The sequence below is a fragment of the Carettochelys insculpta genome, chromosome 14 (assembly GCF_033958435.1).
Source record: "Carettochelys insculpta isolate YL-2023 chromosome 14, ASM3395843v1, whole genome shotgun sequence".
Taxonomy (NCBI): domain Eukaryota; kingdom Metazoa; phylum Chordata; order Testudines; family Carettochelyidae; genus Carettochelys; species Carettochelys insculpta.
In genome coordinates, this window is record NC_134150.1 from 1,932,482 (window position 1) to 1,950,696 (window position 18,215).

Genomic DNA, 18,215 nt, shown 5'->3' on the forward strand with positions numbered 1-18,215 from the left:
AGTTGTGCAGCTGCTGGGCAGGACGACCTGAGGTCCCGATTCCACAGGGCCAGGCCCGATGCTGTGTTCCGTGGTCATGTATCTCACCCGGCCCATGTCCTGCCGTTCCACACGGGCTGTCTGGTCACCCTGCAGGAGGGGCCCTCCGCGCCCCCGGAGAGCGAAGCAGAGGACGGGCCCTCTAACGTAGCTCCCTTCCTTGGCGTGTGCCCCCGGCTGTCCCCTGCCCCGTGGGACTGCTGAGGAGAGAGGCAACGTGGGCTCTGAGCCAGGGCGTGAGCTTTATTCATCCGTACGCCCAGCCGGGTGCTGGAGTGCTCCGCGGAGGCTGCTGTTCAGCCCCTTCCCCCAGCACGCCGAGGGGGCTCTCACCACGGCAGGGTGTTGCCTTCCCAGGTCACCAGGGTGCCGTGGTGCTCCTCCGAGAGCTTACAAAGCACCTTCATGAGCCCACGCACGCTCTCCTCCACCGTCAGGTCTGCCTGCAACATTCCCGCCAGAGGGTGAGACAGAATACAGCAGCCCTGTCCTCCGCAGGCGCTAAGTACCCCAGGCCCCCGACCTCCTCCAGCCCCAGGTGACCCCACGGTGTGACAAAGTGAGGCATCGGAGGATTTTATCCCCCTGGTTGGGTTGTACGTTTCCAACTGTCCTGTAGCAACCCAAGGGGGGTGCCTCAGTTTCCCTAGGCCCAGCATCAGTGCGTGGTGGTGAGGGGCATTTCGGTGAGATGACGTCTCCCATGTCGGCAATGGGGGCTACCGGCTCTTTGTAACCCAGACAACCAGGTGACCCCTTTGTTCCCCGGGAAACAGGACAGAGGCGGGAGGAGGGCCCTGACTGGGTGGAATTAGAGCTGGGCTGGTGAGTGGGGCAGTCTGGGCTGGTCTGGTCTGGTCTGGCTGGGGAGGGAGGAAGGGGACCAGGGCCCGGCTCGGGGACCCCTCTGGGCCCCTCTCCCCAAGCTGGATGGCGCTGACGGCTTCTGGTCCCTGTGCTGACAAGTCTGTTCTGCGCTGGGTCCCTGTCACCTAATAACCTCCTGTTCTCCTGCTGAGTGAGAGTCACCTCTGCCTGCGGGTGGGGGCCGGGCCTGGGGACCCCCCATCTCTGTGACACATGGTCCACTCGAAAGAAACCCAGGGCCCATCTTGCCTGGCCAGCTAGGCTGGGAGGGTGGTTGTGTCCCCAGTAGGACCAGCTCGGAAGCACCCTGGCCTGAAGGGGCCTGGGAATTCCTGGCCTGAAGAATTGTCTTTTCCACAAACAACTAATGCAGAGCATCATGTCCTCTCCTTGGCCTGCAGCCTTCTCTTCCCTGGAGGTGTTCATCCCAGCCACCCCTTGCTGGAGAGTCACACCCTGCTGTCAGTGGCAGGTCACCCTGAACCAGCAGCGGCCCACTGGTCTCCCCTTCCTGGCAGCTCCTTTAGGACCCAGCGGCTGCCTTGCCTAATCACCGGCTCCCTAGCTCCTGATCCATCTCAGCTGGGGTAAACTCAGATGCCACAGGTGCGCTGACCCCAGCTCCCCTTAAAGGGCCAGCCCCCAGCCCCAGGCACTGCTTTCCAAGTCCCAGTGGCTAGATGGGGGTGGAGTTCTGGCTGGATGCAGAGGTGGTAGGAGGCTGGTACAGCTGGAAAACTCTGATGCCACCAGTGAGGGAGGAGGACACTGAAGCTGCAGCTAAGCAAACTCATTGGCCTCAGACCTGTTCAGCCTCCCCAGGGCTCACAAAGGTGAGTACACTGGCATGTGTTGGCCACAGGGGCTTTCAGCAGCTGCTGTCTAATCCTGTCCTGAGCAGGCCTCTGGGGTCCAGCTAGAGAAGCCCCAGACATGGGGATATGCTGGTCCTCGTATGGCTGCACTGGCCCTGGTTTCCCTGTGCCTGGGGTAAGTGGTTCTGGGCAGTGCCTGCTGCTAAAAGGCTCTTGCCCCACGCCGGCTGCGCAGCACCTGCTTTTGCTGGGAATGCGTCGTTTCATGCCTGAGGCTGCGGCCCTGAAGGTTGGGGGAATCCTCTGGGAGTGTCTTGTTTTGCCCCTGAGCAACTGATGTAATTATAGGTAAATTAAGTATCTGCCTCTAGCCAAGATACATGTCACAGGATGGAATCATAATCCCAAAACACGATCACCGGGAGGGGCCTCGAGAGGTCATTGAGTCCAGGACCCTGCCCTCACAGCAGGGCCAGGTGCAGCCCAGACGGGCCCCCTCAGATATTTATCCAACCTGCTCCTAAACATCTCCAGTGTTGGCAATTTACACCAGTGTTTGACCACCCTGACCATCAGGAAGACTCCTTGGCTACCGTTTAAACCCATTGCTCCTTCTCCTGTCCTCAGAGGCCAAGAAGAACGATTTTTCTCCCTCTCCCTTGTAGGTACTTGACAGCTGCGATCACGTCCCCTCTCAGCCGTCTCTTCTCCAGCCTAAACAAACCCAGTTCTCTCATTCCTTTCTCACTGGTTGTATTTTCTAGACTTTTAGCGGCTCTTCTCCGGACCCTCTCCAGTTTCTCCACACCTTGCCTGCAAGGTGGGGCCCAGAACTGGAGACAGGACTCCAAGTGAGGCCAGTAGCAGCAGCAGGGGGAGCTTGGAGCAAGCAGAAAGGCAGGGGACTCCCCTCCTTTCCCCGGCCGTTGGCTCCTGCTGGGGGCCCTCCTTACCTGCACTCCCGGTTTGAAGTTTCCCAGCTCGGTTTTCACCCAGCCCGGGTGCAGGGCAGCACACAGGATCCCATCCTGCTTGTATCCCACCGACTGGCACTTGGTGAGCATGTTCAGTGCTGCCTGGAGGCAAAGCACACAGTGAACAGAACTGGAGTACCGTCCCCCAGCCCTGCAGCTTCTCAGGGGTCTGACGCTGCTTCTGGGACTGGTGAACGCTCACCCCCAGACCTGAGGGATGCTGCCCGGGGGTGTCGTGGGCAGGGGAAGGCAATCCCGGGACGAGGAAACCCTATGCACAGCCCTAGGGATGAAGAGAGATGGGCGCTTCCCTGGGAGGTGCGTGGGAGCCTGGGGAGAGGCCAGGTGGCAAGAGGCTGTTTCCATGGGAGCTCAGTGTATGGACCCCTCTGCCCAGCCCTTTGGCAAGGGGCATTTCCACACTCTGGGGGGTTGTACCAGCCAGACCCTTGGCAGGGCTGGAGCCAAGTACGGTGGAGCCTACGAGGGCAGCACGTTTCCCAGCGGGACAGCGTGAAATGCCCCACTCAGTTGTAGCCTCACATCCGCTTCCCTCTGGGCTCCAGCCACTGGGCTAGATTACAACTGGCCCAGGACCCTCCCTGTTCTGCCCACCCCCACCCCCACGAGGAAAAAGGGGTCAGTGTCACAACAGGTCGTATCCTGTCCCAGAGTGAAACTGACGGGGGCACCCCCAGCCTCCGCAGGCCCATGGACAAGGGGTGCGGGGGAGGCCCAGCTCGGTGCCCCAAAAGAGGTGGAGCTTTGGGCAGAAAGGGGCGGGGCATGGGGCAGCCAGCCCTGAGTGCCCCCTGGAGTACGGCACCCCCATCGCAATTGCCATTCAAAGGGCTCAGAGCTCTGGCTGCCACAGTAGCAGCAGTGGTGGCTGGGCGCTCCAGGACCCTTTGAATTGCTGGTCCCCCAGGGGCCGCTGCTCCTTTCCCCAGCTCTGGGCAGGCCTGGAAATGGACGGCCATGCGCACTCGCAGTTAGTGTTGAGGCAGTCTGAAAAAAGTGGGGTGATTCCAGCATCATCCCCGCTCTGTACAGCAATTCCCTCTGCCCCTGCAAACCGGAGCTCAGTTCTGCTCACCCCGGGGCTCTTCCTGCACCCCCCAGCCAGGCCTGAAGCAGGGACAAGCTCCAGGAGGTTCCTGCCCCTTATTGCCTCTTCCTTGGCTGTGGTCTGCAGGGGCATTAGTCTGTGTTATAGACTGGTCATGAGACATGGCCAAAGACCCACCGCTCTCCTATGGGCTGTTGTGTACATCCTGTTTGGGGACCCAGGGTGTAACTATTTCTGACTGGCCTTTGCCGTCGCTCACTGGCTGTGAGCTGAGAAACGCCAGACTGAGTGACCGTCCCGGGACCGGCTCTCCCGGACACTGTACCTTGCTGCAGCGGTAGGAGATCACTGGCACGAAGGAGAACAGTTCAGGGGTTCTCTCGATGGAGGACAGAATGGTGGACATGTTGATGATGGCCGCCTTGCTGCAGCTCAGCCCTGTCTGGCGGCTTTCCTGGGAGGCCTTCTTCAGCAAGGGCAGGAAGGCCTGAGGAGACACTAGGTCACTTTGTCCTTGCTAGCAAACCTGCTGGCTTCTCCGACTTAAATCTGCCTGCACCTGAAACCCAGCTGCTGTGCTGCCTACAACTGACTCCGCTTCCCTCTCCCCCTTTTTGCCAGGACCATCCTCCTAATTAGCTGTTCCTGAGCAACACCACCTTCCAGTGACGACTCAGCTTCTCCACCATCCTTCTATGCCCTGTGACACCTGCCACCCTCTGCCCCAAACCTGTTGCACCTTCACATGCTGTATGTCTAAGCTGTGTGGTTTCTGGCTTTAAAATGCAGGGCCCATTGACCGTGCTGGATAAGTAACAAGAATGCTGCCATCTCTCAGCAGCTCCAGCAAAGGCTGGCACTGGCAAGAAGAGCTGAGCAAAAAGTTTTGACCAAAACTTGGACTCGGCAAAAACCGCAGATTTGGTGGCACCAAAGTAGTTCACATGGATTTCACAGAACTGTTCCTTTTTGGGCAGGGGCGGGGGCAGGGCAGGAGGGGGGAATACTGTGCAATGTTTCTGAAAAACACTGACACATTTTCCTTCTTCATTTCCAAATGACATTTGGGTTCCAATTTCCTTCCTTTTTGCTTCTTCAGAAATCCAAACCTATTTTTCAAATGTTCAGAATTTAAACAGGCACAATAAACAGCCATCAAAGATATAAGCCATCAAAGAGTTTAAACAGCCATCAAAGATGAAAACTGGAGCGATCAGCATGATTAATGTTGGCATTTGACTTTTAGTGCTTGGTGGACATTTATTGTTTTGGGTGTAAGCCAGCATGGTGGTGGTTTGTTTAATTTTTTGAGTTGCCAGTGAACCAAGAAGTCCAGCTGTATTTGCAAATCGTCCCTTGTGGAGCTGAGGGCAGGGTGAACACAGTACCCCAAGGAGCCAGCTGAAAAGGAAGGAGTATTTAACTATTGTGGAAGAAGCATAACTGAGCAGGTGCTTAAGACAGTAACTGGTCTATGGGCGGCTCTGTATTACCTAACCATGTGGGGGGTGGATCTAGGAAAGCTCAGCTGCTTCAGTGTCTTCTTCAGGGTCTGGCTGTCTGAATAGCTCCCCTCCCTCTGTGCATTTGTACAGCACCTAGGGGTGCTGATGCTGATTGAAACTCCCGGGCTTTACCAGAGCAGAGAAATCCATTGTGATAACCAATGGGTCATTTCCTTTTCAAGCAGGGTGGGATGAAATTCCAGACCTCCACTGCTAATGATCTTGCTTTACCTGGAAAATCCCGCTGCCATATTTGCAGCCAAAGGCGGCGTCTTACCTGGGTCACTAAGAGCGGCCCGACCACGTTGGTGTTATAGACGCTTAACATATCTTCCCCAGTGGCAGACTCCAGCGTGCTGGGTGGCATGACGCCAGCGTTATTGAGCAGCAAACAGAGACCACTCCCGCTCAGGCGGGCCTCGGCTTCCCTGGCGGCTCTCTTGATGCTGCTGGGGTCCGTCACTTCTGGAGAGAGAAGGTGGGACTGGGTGTGAGCACAGCAGGGTTCCGTTCCTGGCACGCCGGTAGGGCAGCTCTGGAGTGCGGATGGGGACACTTAGCCCCTGACCTCACTCCCCAGGGGAGCGGCACGCTTAGCTTTTAAACAGCTCATATTCTGCAGCCAAGGCTGGATCCAATTCCCATCAACCAGGAGCCGGCAAGAGGCTGGACTGTGGGCCACATCCGGCCCACCGAGCCTTTTAATCCAGCCCACGGCCTACCCAGGGCCAGGGAGCAGCACCGTTCAAAGCCGCTGGCTGCTCCCTGTGGCTGCCTGCTCTCTGGAGGGGGGAGGGAGGGCATTGTGCACTGTCCCCACCCCCAGCAAAAGCTCCTGTTGGCTGGGGGCAGGCTCAGACCGCACACAAAGGCCTCCCCGGGTGGTGCAGAGAGCCAGCTCCTTTGAGCCGGGCTGGGCTGGGGCTGCTGGCAGGCAGGGAATGCTGCTGGTCAAGAGCTGCTTAGGTCAGCGCCTCCCAGGCAGAGCCTGCCTCTGGCTCTGCACCCCAACTCCCTCCCAGGCCCTGCACCTGCTCCTACACCCCTCCCCCAGGCCAGAATCCTCTCCCGGACCCTGCATTCCAATCCCCTACCTGGGTCACAACCCCCTTCTTCCCCCAAGCTCCCTCTCGGACCCCACACCTGCCTGCTGCACCAGTGCCCTACCCTGAGGTCCCGTCTGCACCCAACGTCCGTCCCAGCCCCGACGTCCCCACCATAGAAAAGTGCAGCCCTTGATCACTCCCCAACCTCTTGGAGTGGCCCCGGTCCAGAATTACTGTCCCAGCAGTGGTTGGATCAGTCCCTTAACGCACGTGAAGCCCATGCATGAGACCACAGCAGCGGGGAAGGCAGCAAATAAAGCAGCAGGGCCATGGGAAGCAAAGGAAATGCCCCGTCCTTCCTAGCCTGCAAGATCCGAACAGCCCACAGCTCTGTCGCTGGCAGTGGAAGCCGGGACAGGGAAAAGGTAGAGGGCTGAGAATGGCCACGAGAGAGACCAAATCCCAGCAGCCTTGTTGGCAGCTCCACACGCCGCCAGCTGTCCCTGACCGTCATGCGCTGCTGGCTCTGCGTGCTCCGGGATTGTTCCTTTCTGCCTTCCGAGCTGGGGATCCACCCGGCCCAGGAAGCAAGTCTTGCTTTAGTCAGGCTGGGCAAGGGATGAGGTCCTGCCCTCGCCTCTGTTTGTCGGAAGCTGGGAATGGCTGGCAGGGAAGGGCTCGCTCGCTGAGTCCCTGTTCTCTTGGCACCCTCGGGGGCACCTGGCATTGGCCATAGTCAGCAGACAGGACCCTGGGCTGGATGGACCCTGGGTCTGACCTAGTCTGGCCATTCTGATGCTCTTAACGAGAGACAAGCATCAGAGCCCAGCTGCCCTCTTTCCGCCTGTGCTACCTCGTTAATGCACAGTGCTGCTGCTGGGGGGTGAACTGCGCTGGGAAATCGAACCCCGAGGGACACTAAGCACCGCTGCAGAGTTAGCGTTCATGCCGGGGAGCTCTGCGAGCCCAGTGCAAAGCCCGGCCCTAGTAAGAGCTGACCCGGAATTCAGGTAGTGCATTGAGCTGAGCAGAGGCCTGGCTCACTCCTGACACCGATGACTCCCCCAGTCTCTGCGGCCTGGTGCTCGCCACCTCACTGGTAGAACGTGCACTGCGTTCCTGAGGCCAGGCCAGGGAGCACCACACCTGCCAGGGATTTCCTGTGGCAAGTGAAGTGTAGAAAGTCATCCCAGGAAGATGAAAAGGCTGATGGGACGGTTAATGCTATGGCCAATGGGGTGTAGGGTGGCACAGCTCTGTATGCCGGCAGGGCCTTAGGCAGCAGGGTCTGGCTCGGGACAGGCAGCTCTCGGTGCTGGCCAGACCACAGCACTGGAACTCCTCAGCCTTCTGCGGGTGCGGCACACCAACAGCCATTTAAAAGGGCCCAGGGCTACCGCTGTTCCTGCACCCCAGCTCGCAGCCGAATACAGCTGTCAGCCTCTACGGCGGCAGGGAGGCAGGCCGCCTCCCGCAGCGGCAGCGTGCTAAGTTGTGGTGTGCTTGGCTGCACCAGTGAGTACGACCGAGCCAGGTACCAGGACACCACTAAAGAATGAATGTGGAGAAAGTCGCAGAGGCTGCGGCTCAGACAGCTGAAGGCGAGCTGGGTGCTGGGCCTGCAGAGTGCTGGCTGGAGGGGTGACGGGATTCAGACATACCCAGCTGCAGAATCATGAGGTTGGGATGCTGAGCAGCTAAAGTCCTCAGTTCCTAGAAGCAAAACAAACCAACAAAACAAGCGTGAAAGCCCCAGGGTGAGAACCCGGGTCCCAGGGCACCCTCAGCCCTCTCAGACAGGGAGCCGGCAGCCTTGCAACCCTGGGCACCCACTTGCTCTGGGCACCCCAGTCCTTTCTCCAAGGTGGATGTGAGCTGAGCAGAGGGCAGGAGGTCCGTCACGGCTGGGTGCTCCAGGGCAAAGTCTATGGGGACAGCTTGGGTCCCCATGCACCCACAACAGCGGAGTGGGTACATATGAAGTGCCAGTGTCCTGCTAAGGGTCTCTACCCCCTGCTGCTATTCCCTATCTCCCCTGCTGCACACCTTCCCTTGACCCCATCTATCCTGTCTTCTGAGCCAGCTCTTGGTCCTCCTTCCTTCACCATCTCTTCAGCCCTTGCATCTGTACTCTCCCTGCCCGGCCCCACTCTGGCCCAGCCATCACTCGCTCCTTTGCTGACAGATTTTTCTCTTGTCCCAGCTGCTGGCTGGGGCCCCCTCTCCAGATGCTGGGGAGCAGTTCATATTTTAGTAACTGCTCTGGGGAGCCCCTGAGAAACAGCTAAGGAACTTCCCAGATCTCCTACCAACAGACCACTGCAAAGTAAAGGGGCATCTTTTATCAAACAGCAGCGTGGAATCCTTATTTTATCAAGTTCTCTTATGCTGGGGCTGGATGGGGATAGCAGTAGCTCGCAATGAAAAAATTTGCCCCAAGCTTATTGCGGGGGTGGGGGGAAAGCAGCTCCCACCCCCGCCACAGGTCTTGTGTTGGTTTCTAGAGAGAAATCCGGGGGGGTGGGAATCGAAAACGTTTCCGTCTTTCCATTCGCAGCCTCCTCTTTTTTGCAAATGTCCCTCCTTGTTGTCTAAAAGCTCCTCCAGCCATTTCAAACTGCTCCGAATCAGAACCCTTGGTTGTAGATTGAACAAAACATTTCATTGGACCTGAAGTGGGTTTTTTTGGGAGTCAAATTCCTGTAACAACTGGTTTTGGTGGGACCCAACAGAAGATGTTTGTTTGTTGTGGAACTGCCAGCAAAGCAAAATACTCATTCTTGGCCTGCTCTGGAGGCCCTCCAGGAAACGCTAGTGGTAGTGTCGGCGAGACAGGGCTCACCAGGCACCTCCTTGGAGATGGTTGCCGGAGAGCAGTAGCAATCTGGAGCCCTGTAAGGGTATCTCTACGCTGCAGTTACCACACCTGTGGCTGGCCTGTGCCAGCTGAGCAGGGCTCTTGCGACTCGGGATAAGCAGTTGTCTCAGCCTTGCTGAGTGGGCTGGAACTAGAGGTGGGAGGGCCCCAGAGTTCAGGTTCATGCACTTTGGGGGTTCAGACTTGAGAGTCTTTCAAAAGCACCCCCCTCCCACCCTCCTGCCAAGCCTGAACCTCGGCCAGGGCTGCCTAGGGCCCTCTGCACCCAGGCTTAGAGACTGGTAGTAAATGGGGTGTCTGGGCACCATGCCAGGCTCCCTGCCCACCGATGCAGGGTACCCCGTCTGCCACCTTCCAGCAGTGGGCCGATGTGTTACACGGTATCGGGGACAAGCGCTTGCATGAGAGTGGTACATGGTTAACGCCCGGCACGAGAGGCGCACAAGCGTCAAGGGCAGCGGAGGAGCAGCAGCAGCTGGACCTGTTCTGAGTGGCAGGGGACAGAGGTGAGCAGATGGCCTTGGGGGTGGCATCAGACTGGCAGCACCTTGCACGCACTGGGCACAAGGCTCAGGGCAGTGGAGTATTAGGCCCGGCAGCATCAGGGTGGGGTAAAATCGAGGGCAGTCTGGCTCAGACCCCCTATTGCAGCTTGCAAGGTTCCCAGTTTTACGAGGGCAGGAGGTTTCAGCGCCAGTGGGAAGCCCAATTACACACTCCCTGCCTCCTCCTGGGATCTGCCTTCTCAACCTGCTGCTCGGCCAGGCCTTTGGGGAACGCTTTCTAAGGCACAGTTCAACTCAGCTTCTCACCTGGGCTTGGGAGCCCTCTGGGTCCCGGCAGGTGGCGAAGATCACTTCTGGCGGGTTCGGTGTCCCAATAAAACGCTTGATCAGCTCTAGGCCAATCCCCCGATTGGAGCCGGTCACCAGGATGCTACGGACGTGCAACCCTGCCATGGTCTCGCCGGAGCTGCGCTGGTCTCGGCTGCAAGCTCAGGTGGATATGAGCTGCGTGTCAGTCCTGGCTGTGCTGTTTTCACTTGGGGAAGCCCCGCCTCCATCCCTTTGTTCCTTTCGTTGGCGGCCTCTGTTTGTTTTAACGGCTTAAGCCATGTGTGCGACAAACAACTCATGGAGGAGTATCTGGAACTCCTGAGAGCTGTGTTGGTGAACAGGAGAGTGAAACGTGAGCCTGTTCTCTGAGCAGCTGGAAGTCGTCAGAACAGGGCTTTTCTCTCCTTTCTCTCCATTTTAGGATGCCCCAAAGCCTTTTCTTTCATCCTTAACTTCCTCTGAGCTGTGTGCTCAGTTCGGCTCCGTCGGCCTGGGTCCCTGGGAGCTGCAGCTCTTGTGTGAGCGACAAAGCAGGCAGGCCCAGATCTAGGATACCTGAGGAAATGGAGCAAAGTGTGTAATCCAAACACCGAGCAGAGAATGCCAAAGACAAATGCAAAAACCTGCCCTCGGCTGTATTAACGAGAGACGGGGCTAAGACACGCCAGCCGGATCTGTTCTGAAGGCGCCAGATTAGGGGTCCTGGCTCTGGTTTGGGCCCACTGATAATGGGGATTGAAAAGTGTTGCAGGCATGATGCTCAAAGAGGTGGGTCTGATTCTGCTCTGATGTAGGATCGCGTAAATTAGGAGCAGTTCCCAGAGCCCTGGAGAAGCAGCACCGGTTTAAATCTGGCCCGGCTCAGAACCCGCCCCAAGGGTTCCCCAGCAGCTGAGAAGCTGCTGCCTTGGCTCAGGTTAAAGGGCTCGTGCTGGCGAGCAAGTGCGAGTCTCTCTTGCGCCCAACCCGTGGTGTGACCTTTCCTGCTCAGTGTTCAGTCCCGGTGCAGGTCTCCCACAAGGAGCACATGGACTGCCGGGTGCGCAGAAGAATGGCCAGGCTGGCTCAGGCCAGTGGCCCAGTTAGCCCAGCGAAGTGGCCGCTGCCAGGTGCTCCAGAGGAAATGAACACAACAGGGACGTGACCTTGTTGTCCTGTCCCCAGAGGCGCAGGGAAACCCCCCTCACCCCCCAAGCTTGGGGGTGCGCCCTGACCATCTTGACTGGTCGCTGTGGATGGACCAGTCTGCCAGGAACTTAGCTAATTTCCTTATTCGCTTCTCCACCCCCTTCCTCATCTTACAGACCTCTGTCATATCCTTGCAGGCGTCATTCTCCCAAGATGAAGAGTCCCAGGTTTTTCTAATCTAACCTCACATGGAAGCCCTTATGACTTTCATTGCCCCTTCTCTCTACTTTTTCCAGTTCACATAGAATCCTAGGACCAACGCAACTAAACCATCTGTGATGGGGTTCAGGGGACCCCATGCACTGCACCCTGGCCGCAGGCAGGAGTGACTCTCACTCAGCAGGTAGAATAGGAAGTTTATTCGGTGACAGAGGCCCAGCTTCTCACAGAAGAGTCAGTGCAGCAATCGGAGACAGTCCTTCCAACCCATCCTGGGGAGAGGAGCCCGAGGGGTGCCCCTCTGGGGTGTAGCTTCCCCCTCCTCAGGCTGGCTGCCTTCCAGCTCCCTCTCCCCTCCAGCTTCTAACTGCCGCCCCAGAATCAAACCCAGCTCAGCTCCTCCCTTCTCTTTTGTTCAGGGCAGAGGTGTTACCTGCCAGCCTAGGTTATACCCCCAGGGTCATCCTTAGCCACTGGGAGCTGCTCTGCTTATCTCACACACATCCAGCCTGAGTCTCACACATGCACTCCCCCCACTCCATCACACCATCCCAGCCACGACTTTGTCAAGCCGGGACTTCAAAACCTCCAGAAATGGAGATTCCACCACCTCTCTAGGTAACACATTCCAGTGCTTCACCACCCGCCTGGGGAAAGATTTTTTTTTTTTTTTTCCTCATATCCAACCTAGCCCTCCCCCACTGCAACTTCTGACCATTGCTCCTTGTTCTGCCTTCTGTCACCACTGAGAACAGCCTCTCTCCATCCTCTTTAGAGCTCCCCTTCAGGAAGCTGAAGGGTGTTATTAAATCGCCCCTCAGTCTTCTCTTCTGCAAACTAAACAACCCCAGATCCCCCAGCCTCTCCTCATAGAACATATGCTCCAGCTTCCTAAATTTTCCTGTTCCCCCTGCTGGACCTGCTCCAATGTGTCCACATCCTTTGTTTACTGGGGGGCCCAGAACTGGACACATACTCCAGGTGCGGCCTCACCAGCGCTGAATAGAGGGGAATAATCACTTCTCTAGATCTGCTGGAAATGCTCCTCCTAATGCTCCTGATGTTGGAGTACTGAGGATTTGGACAGTGACCATCTGAGCTCTGAAGAAAAACTGCTTTGCTAGAATATTTGTTTTTCTCTACAATCCATTGTCTTGCAAGTCCACACCTCTGCCAAGAATCCACCACCCACTGCTCTGTTTGTTTTGGTGTGTTTCTACAGATTCCTAGAGCGTGCCTTTCTGTGGGATTAATCCCTAACCACAAAGGGCTTGTGAAGGCTCTGACTGCTTTGCGTGAATCCCAATACCTCTCCAGTCACACCTAGACTAGGATCCGCCAACAGTACTCAGCTGGACAAACTGTCAAAAAAAGCTGAAAGAAGAGCCCCCTGAAAAGAGCCACCCTAAGTCCAACTGCTCGGCCACTCACCCAGCGCCCCAGGAGAAGAGTTGAGCAAACTCTGGCAATTCCTTGCAACTCTGTCCCATTCCCTATCTGGATGCTGGTGGACCAGCAGGTAAAACGGTCTCCAAAGCTGCTGCTGATTCCCTCTCCCGCACCCCATCCCTTCTAAAACAGGACCTCTCTGGGACAGGTGTCTGTGACGACCACAGCTGAAGCAGCGGGGCTTGTGGACAGAAGTCCTTCTTCGGCAGGCAGCGCTTGTGACTCTGAGGCTCTCCCTGGTGAAGGGTCCTCCGTTCCTTGCCATCAGCTGTGTCCTCAGACCCAACGAACTCACTTCACCAAACGCCAATTGCCTTATGTTGTCAGCTGTTGGCAGGAAGCTGGTAACTTGTCGATTGATGTCGTGAGCCGTAGGCAGTGTCTCAGGAAGGATGCACCGCTACTGAAAGCCGAGGGCTTGGAGTCAGCATGTCACTGAGGGATGCCACATCTCGGTAACAGCCCGTTCGGCCAGCGGGGAGCTGCTGAGGACACCCCCTGCAATAAGCAGCGAGTGGCAACTTCTGTTGGACTTTAACCCTGGAGAGAGGGCAGCGATGACCCTGGGTTTTACTGATCAGTGCTAGGGCCTCGAGGAAGCTGGAGAGCTGGTTCGCTCTCCTAGACAGATGGTTTTGAACCAACTGTTCCCAAACCCAGAGGTGATGGAGAGGAACCTTTGCTGTCCTCCTGCTGACTCTTTCTTTTTTTCTGCAGTGGTGGGAATGAAGCATGGATGGAAGATGGGAGCCGGTGCCAAAAAGTTATATGAGATCCCTGAGTGTCCCAGGTGGTGCGCTGCTGCTTTCCAGAGTTGCTCCCTAGCAGATAAGGATCTTTTGTGCTTCTGAACGTTAATTAGTTAAGGGCGAGAACAAACATGAAGATAAAAGGGCTTAAAGGAACTGGCAAACTTGCCACCAATTTCCTCCCCATGTAATCTCCTCACATACCATTTTGTGTCTGTTTTAGCTCCAAGGGTTTGACTGGGTGTGTTCTGCTTGGGCTGGGTGTTGAGTGACTCTTCCTAGGAGTGCTTATCTGGATTTGCTCAGGCCTAGGGCGGTTCTCAGTGAATGGGCTGAGTGTGTAAAAAAACCGACCAATCCGGCACCAGTCTTTATCGAATGCTGAGCCCCTGCGGCAAGGCTGCTCATATCGTGTTGGCAATAGCAGAACACTTGTATTGTTTTTCAGACCTTATTCACCACACCCTGAGCCACCCTTCTATCCCTCCCCTCCCACAGACTCAGCCTAGCCCAAAAGAGCAGCTTTGAGCTGACCCAGCAAATCCACTCTTAAAACCATTTTCTCTTTCCTCTCCTCACTTCTGCAGCTCTTCATACTTAGCTGGTTCCTCATCTCCTTTGAAAGTCACCTAAGCCGGTCGGAAAAGTCTTCAAAAACTTGGAGGCGCCTGTGTAAATTTCGATGACTTTCAGCATGGAGCTCGCAGGCATCACGAACTTCCAGGCTCAGGGTCAACATGAGCTGTCACACACCCTCTGTGACCCCATCCAAATGCAGGGGATCACACAGGTGTAAAAGCCCCTAGGGCAGCAGGGCTAAAGGCTCTCTTGGTGGAGTTAGAACTTCTCCCCATTAAAGCTGGTCAAAAAATTTCAACCAAACTATCTTCCCCAGAAGAAACAAGGGATTTCCAGAGGCAATGAATCTTTTCATGCTAAAAATGCCGTTTTTCTGAGCTAAGGGAAAGTGGTGGGTGTGGTATACCTGGAGTCTGGTAAGGGCTTTGATACAGTATCGCATGACCTTAGCAAGTTGCAGATCATACCAAGCTGGGAGGGGTTGCAACTGCTTTGGAGACCAGGGTCAGAATTCAAATGAGCTGGACAAACTGGAGATATGGCCTGAGGGAAATAGGATGAAATTCAATAAGGACAAATGCAAAGTGCTCCACTTAGGGAGGAACAATCAGTGTCTCACACACACAGAATGGGAAGGGAGTTCAGCAGAAAGGGAGCTGGCGGTCAGCGTGGACCACAAGCTGAGTATAAGTCACCAGTGTGGTGATGTTGCAAAAACAAATAAACATGATTCTGGGGTGAAGTAACTCGAGTGTTGTGAGCAAGACACGAGAAGTCATTTTTCTGCTCTACTCTGCGCTGAGTAGGCTTCACTTGGAGTACTGTGTCCAGTTCTGGGCACCTCATTTCAGGAAAGATGTGGTGAAATTGGAGAGGGTCCAGAGAAGAGCAGCTAAACTGATTAAAGGTCTAGAAAACATGACCTGTGAGAGAAAATTGAAAGAACTGGGCTGGCTTAGTTTGGAGAAGAGGTGGCTGAGAGAGACCATGATCCCAGTACTTAGCAGGGTGTTGCAAGGAGGACGGAGGAAAAATTATTCTCCTTAACTTCTAAGGACAGGACAAGATGAAATGGGCTTAAATTGCAGCAAAGGAGGTTTAGGTTGGACAACAGGAAAAAAAAGTCCTAACTTTCAGGGTGGTTAAGCACTGAAATAAACTGCCTGTGGAATCTGCATCACTGGAGATATTTAAGAACAGGTTGGATCAATATCTAACAGGGATGATCTAGATGGCACTTGGTCCTGCCTTGAGGCCAGGGGACTGGACTCAATGACCTCTTGAGGTACCTTCCAGTTCTAGTGCTCTATTAAATTCTATGATATCTTTTGACTGAAAATTTTGAAAAAAAAAAAAAAATTTCCTTTCCATTTTCAAAAAACCCAGTATGCTGGGACTTTGAGCATGTTTCTCCCTTGTCTCCATTCCCTTTCCCCCAGTCCTGCTGTATAAATAACTGGTGGAGAGATGTGCAATATATTCTCTCCCTTTTCCACCCTGCAACTTGTAAAAAGTTGCTTGGCTTGGGAAGAATTACGGAGTTGAAAAAGGAACGTCTGTAAGTTTGTCACTCTGGCCTTTCTTAAAAGCTGAGCTGAGTTTTGGAAAGTTTCAGAATCCCACAGTTGGCTTTTTTTCTTTTGCTACTCTGCCAACTTTGCCAAAGTTCAAGAAGCTTTAGAAAAGATACAGGGGGAGAAAACCAACTGCCTGGGTGGTACTAACTGATTTTAATTCTGTGGCGTAAAAGAAAAAAAAAAAAGTGAGAGAGTAGAGACGCAAAAGGAAATGAAAATTAAATTTTTAAAACAGTTTAAAATTTGCTCCATTTCCAACCCTGCAAAATAATTGAATTTTTTTTTGTAATCGTGACCCCTCTGTTATGCCCATGTTTTCACTTCAGTTCCGGCTTCTAGGAATTAAAGAATTTGGCTTCTGAGCACTCAAAGCTTGTGATGCTGCAGCTAAATATGTTCTTTCTCCATCTCCTGCTCTGACCACCCTGAAGTGCCCTATCCTAGTTTCCCCCTTCCCGGTCTTTTTGCCCAGTTTCCTGCCGGTGTATATTGACTCAGCTCTGTTAAGGTTTTACATCAACCAATTTCCAACAGGAATTTGGCCCTTTGTGAATCCAGGTCTCTGCTGCCCAGGGTTGGAACAGGGTGCGTATAGCCTAGCAGATCCAGGTGCTTTACTGCAGTTCCCCCAGGTGCTTGCTGCACAGATCTGCTCCATTCGTTCCCTCTTCTGTTCTCTTCCCAGGATCCTTTCTTGGCTTGTAGCAAAACCTATGTTGGCAGCTCCCTTCCCCATCAAAATATCCAACGTGGGACTGAGCAGCTTTCCTGTCCTCCCCTTGCAGCTGCGTCACATCCCAAGCCAGTTCAGCTGTGCCCAGGTCTGAGCCTGGCTGCCAGCCGCAGTAATTTGTTCTAGTGGGGTAGAGAGAGAGCTGCAGAGGAAGGGATCCCACCAGAATCGGGCTGTGCGAAGCTGAATGCCTCCTGACCGCACCGAGCCCCAGGGTTCAGCAAGCCAGAGCTGCTGCCAGGCCCAGGCTTGTCTGTTAGCATCGAAAGGATCTGGACTGTGGGCACTGGGCAGGGCAGCCAGACTCAGCTGCATCACTGCATCCACAACTCCCAGGGTCACTCTCGTCTGGCAGAGACGTGCCACCTGCTGATGGAGTGGAGCACCTGAGGCAGGGCCTGGCCTGGTGCTTCCCTCCCCTTAGACCCGGCCCAGGGCAGGTTCTCTGCCTCCCCAGCAGTGAGGATCAAGGAGCACAGCTGACTGCTGCTCCTGCAGTCACTAAGGAACCTTCCTGTCCTACCCGAAGTCTGAGGCCTAGAACTTGTCCACGGAGTCACCTTTTGTGGCTACTGGTCAGGGCAACCGGCCTGGATCCTCTTTAGGTTCCCAGCTCTGTCCGACCACAACCCTGATCTGATACATGCACGGCCAGAGTGGTCCCCCCCCACACGCCCCGACCCCGGCAGGACTTCTGCAGGGCTGCTGGCTGCATAAGGGAACAGACTGATCACTGCAGATGGGTCAGTGTAAATGTGGCATTGGCTCAGCTTTTATGGGCTTAACCTTGCACCCTGACTAACTTTGTGGGGGCGGGGAGGGTGATGCTTGTGGTTGATATGTAGTTAGTATGAAGGAACCAAACGCAGCTCAACCACTGTCCTGAGGGCTCAGCCGGTGAGGGAGGACATGCCTCTGTTTTCAATGCAAACCACCACCACCACCACGGCCACGTTTTTCCAGAGAGGGTCAGGAGTGGAACTAGACCAGGCTCACAATTAATCTCACAATCCCTCTCTGAAGCAGCTATGGACCCCCGAGAGCAGCCAGGCTGCAGCGGAGGCCTGTCTGGGACAGCTCGCTTGCATTTGCTGATGAATAATACTGGTGTCCTGCCAGAGAGCTGCCTGGAGTCAGCCACTGCTACAGGTATGTTAGACGTGCTTGGAATCAGTATTGTGGGACCAGCCTTGGTGACCTCTCCTGGGGGAGAGGCCGTCTGACCCAGTCCTCCAGCAGAGAGGTTATAGCTTCTACTTCAGTTTCTGGGGCAGTGAACCAGCTGAAGAGATTGAAAATTTCACTCCTCCCTGTTCCAAGCTGAAGGGACCCACTCTCCCCTGCATTACACCTGTGCCACCCCGGGCCCCTTGGTGGAGCAGAGATGAGAATTTAGCTCCAGATTCTCTGAAGCCATTGCCGACCAAGGCACTGCATGCCTCATCCCGACGTTGGCTGCTATTTATCAGTGCTTAGGCAGCCTTATGACTGGCTGCTGCACTTTGCATGTGGGAACACAGACAGAACATGCTGCACTGTCTGTCTCTGTCAAGGGGCGATGGGTGTGTGTATTCACACAGGCATAGTCCCTTCTCTCGCTCATCCAGCTGTGCACAAAAGGATGCACGCAGCCTGTGGGCAAAGCTGTGTTGCCCAGTGGTTAGGGCGCACACACGGCAGGAACCTTCCCTCTTCCAATCCTGTCATCCTCTCTAGCCGCGGCGGCGGGGACTGAACATGGGTTTCCAATCT

The 18,215-nt window shown here is 55.3% G+C and overlaps 1 protein-coding gene across 1 annotated transcript; it reads right to left on the bottom strand.

Annotated features, from left to right (window-relative positions):
* Window positions 1-268: 268 nt before the first annotated feature.
* Window positions 269-10,162, bottom strand: LOC142020730 (C-signal-like). The gene is made up of 6 exons (XM_075008851.1): window positions 10,006-10,162; window positions 7,977-8,028; window positions 5,547-5,734; window positions 4,090-4,251; window positions 2,675-2,797; window positions 269-482 (listed from the first exon to the last, which is right to left on the bottom strand). The coding sequence occupies exons 1-6, from the start codon at window positions 10,150-10,152 to the stop codon at window positions 369-371; spliced, it is 786 nt and encodes a 261-aa protein (XP_074864952.1). The 5' UTR covers window positions 10,153-10,162; the 3' UTR covers window positions 269-368.
* Window positions 10,163-18,215: the final 8,053 nt, after the last annotated feature.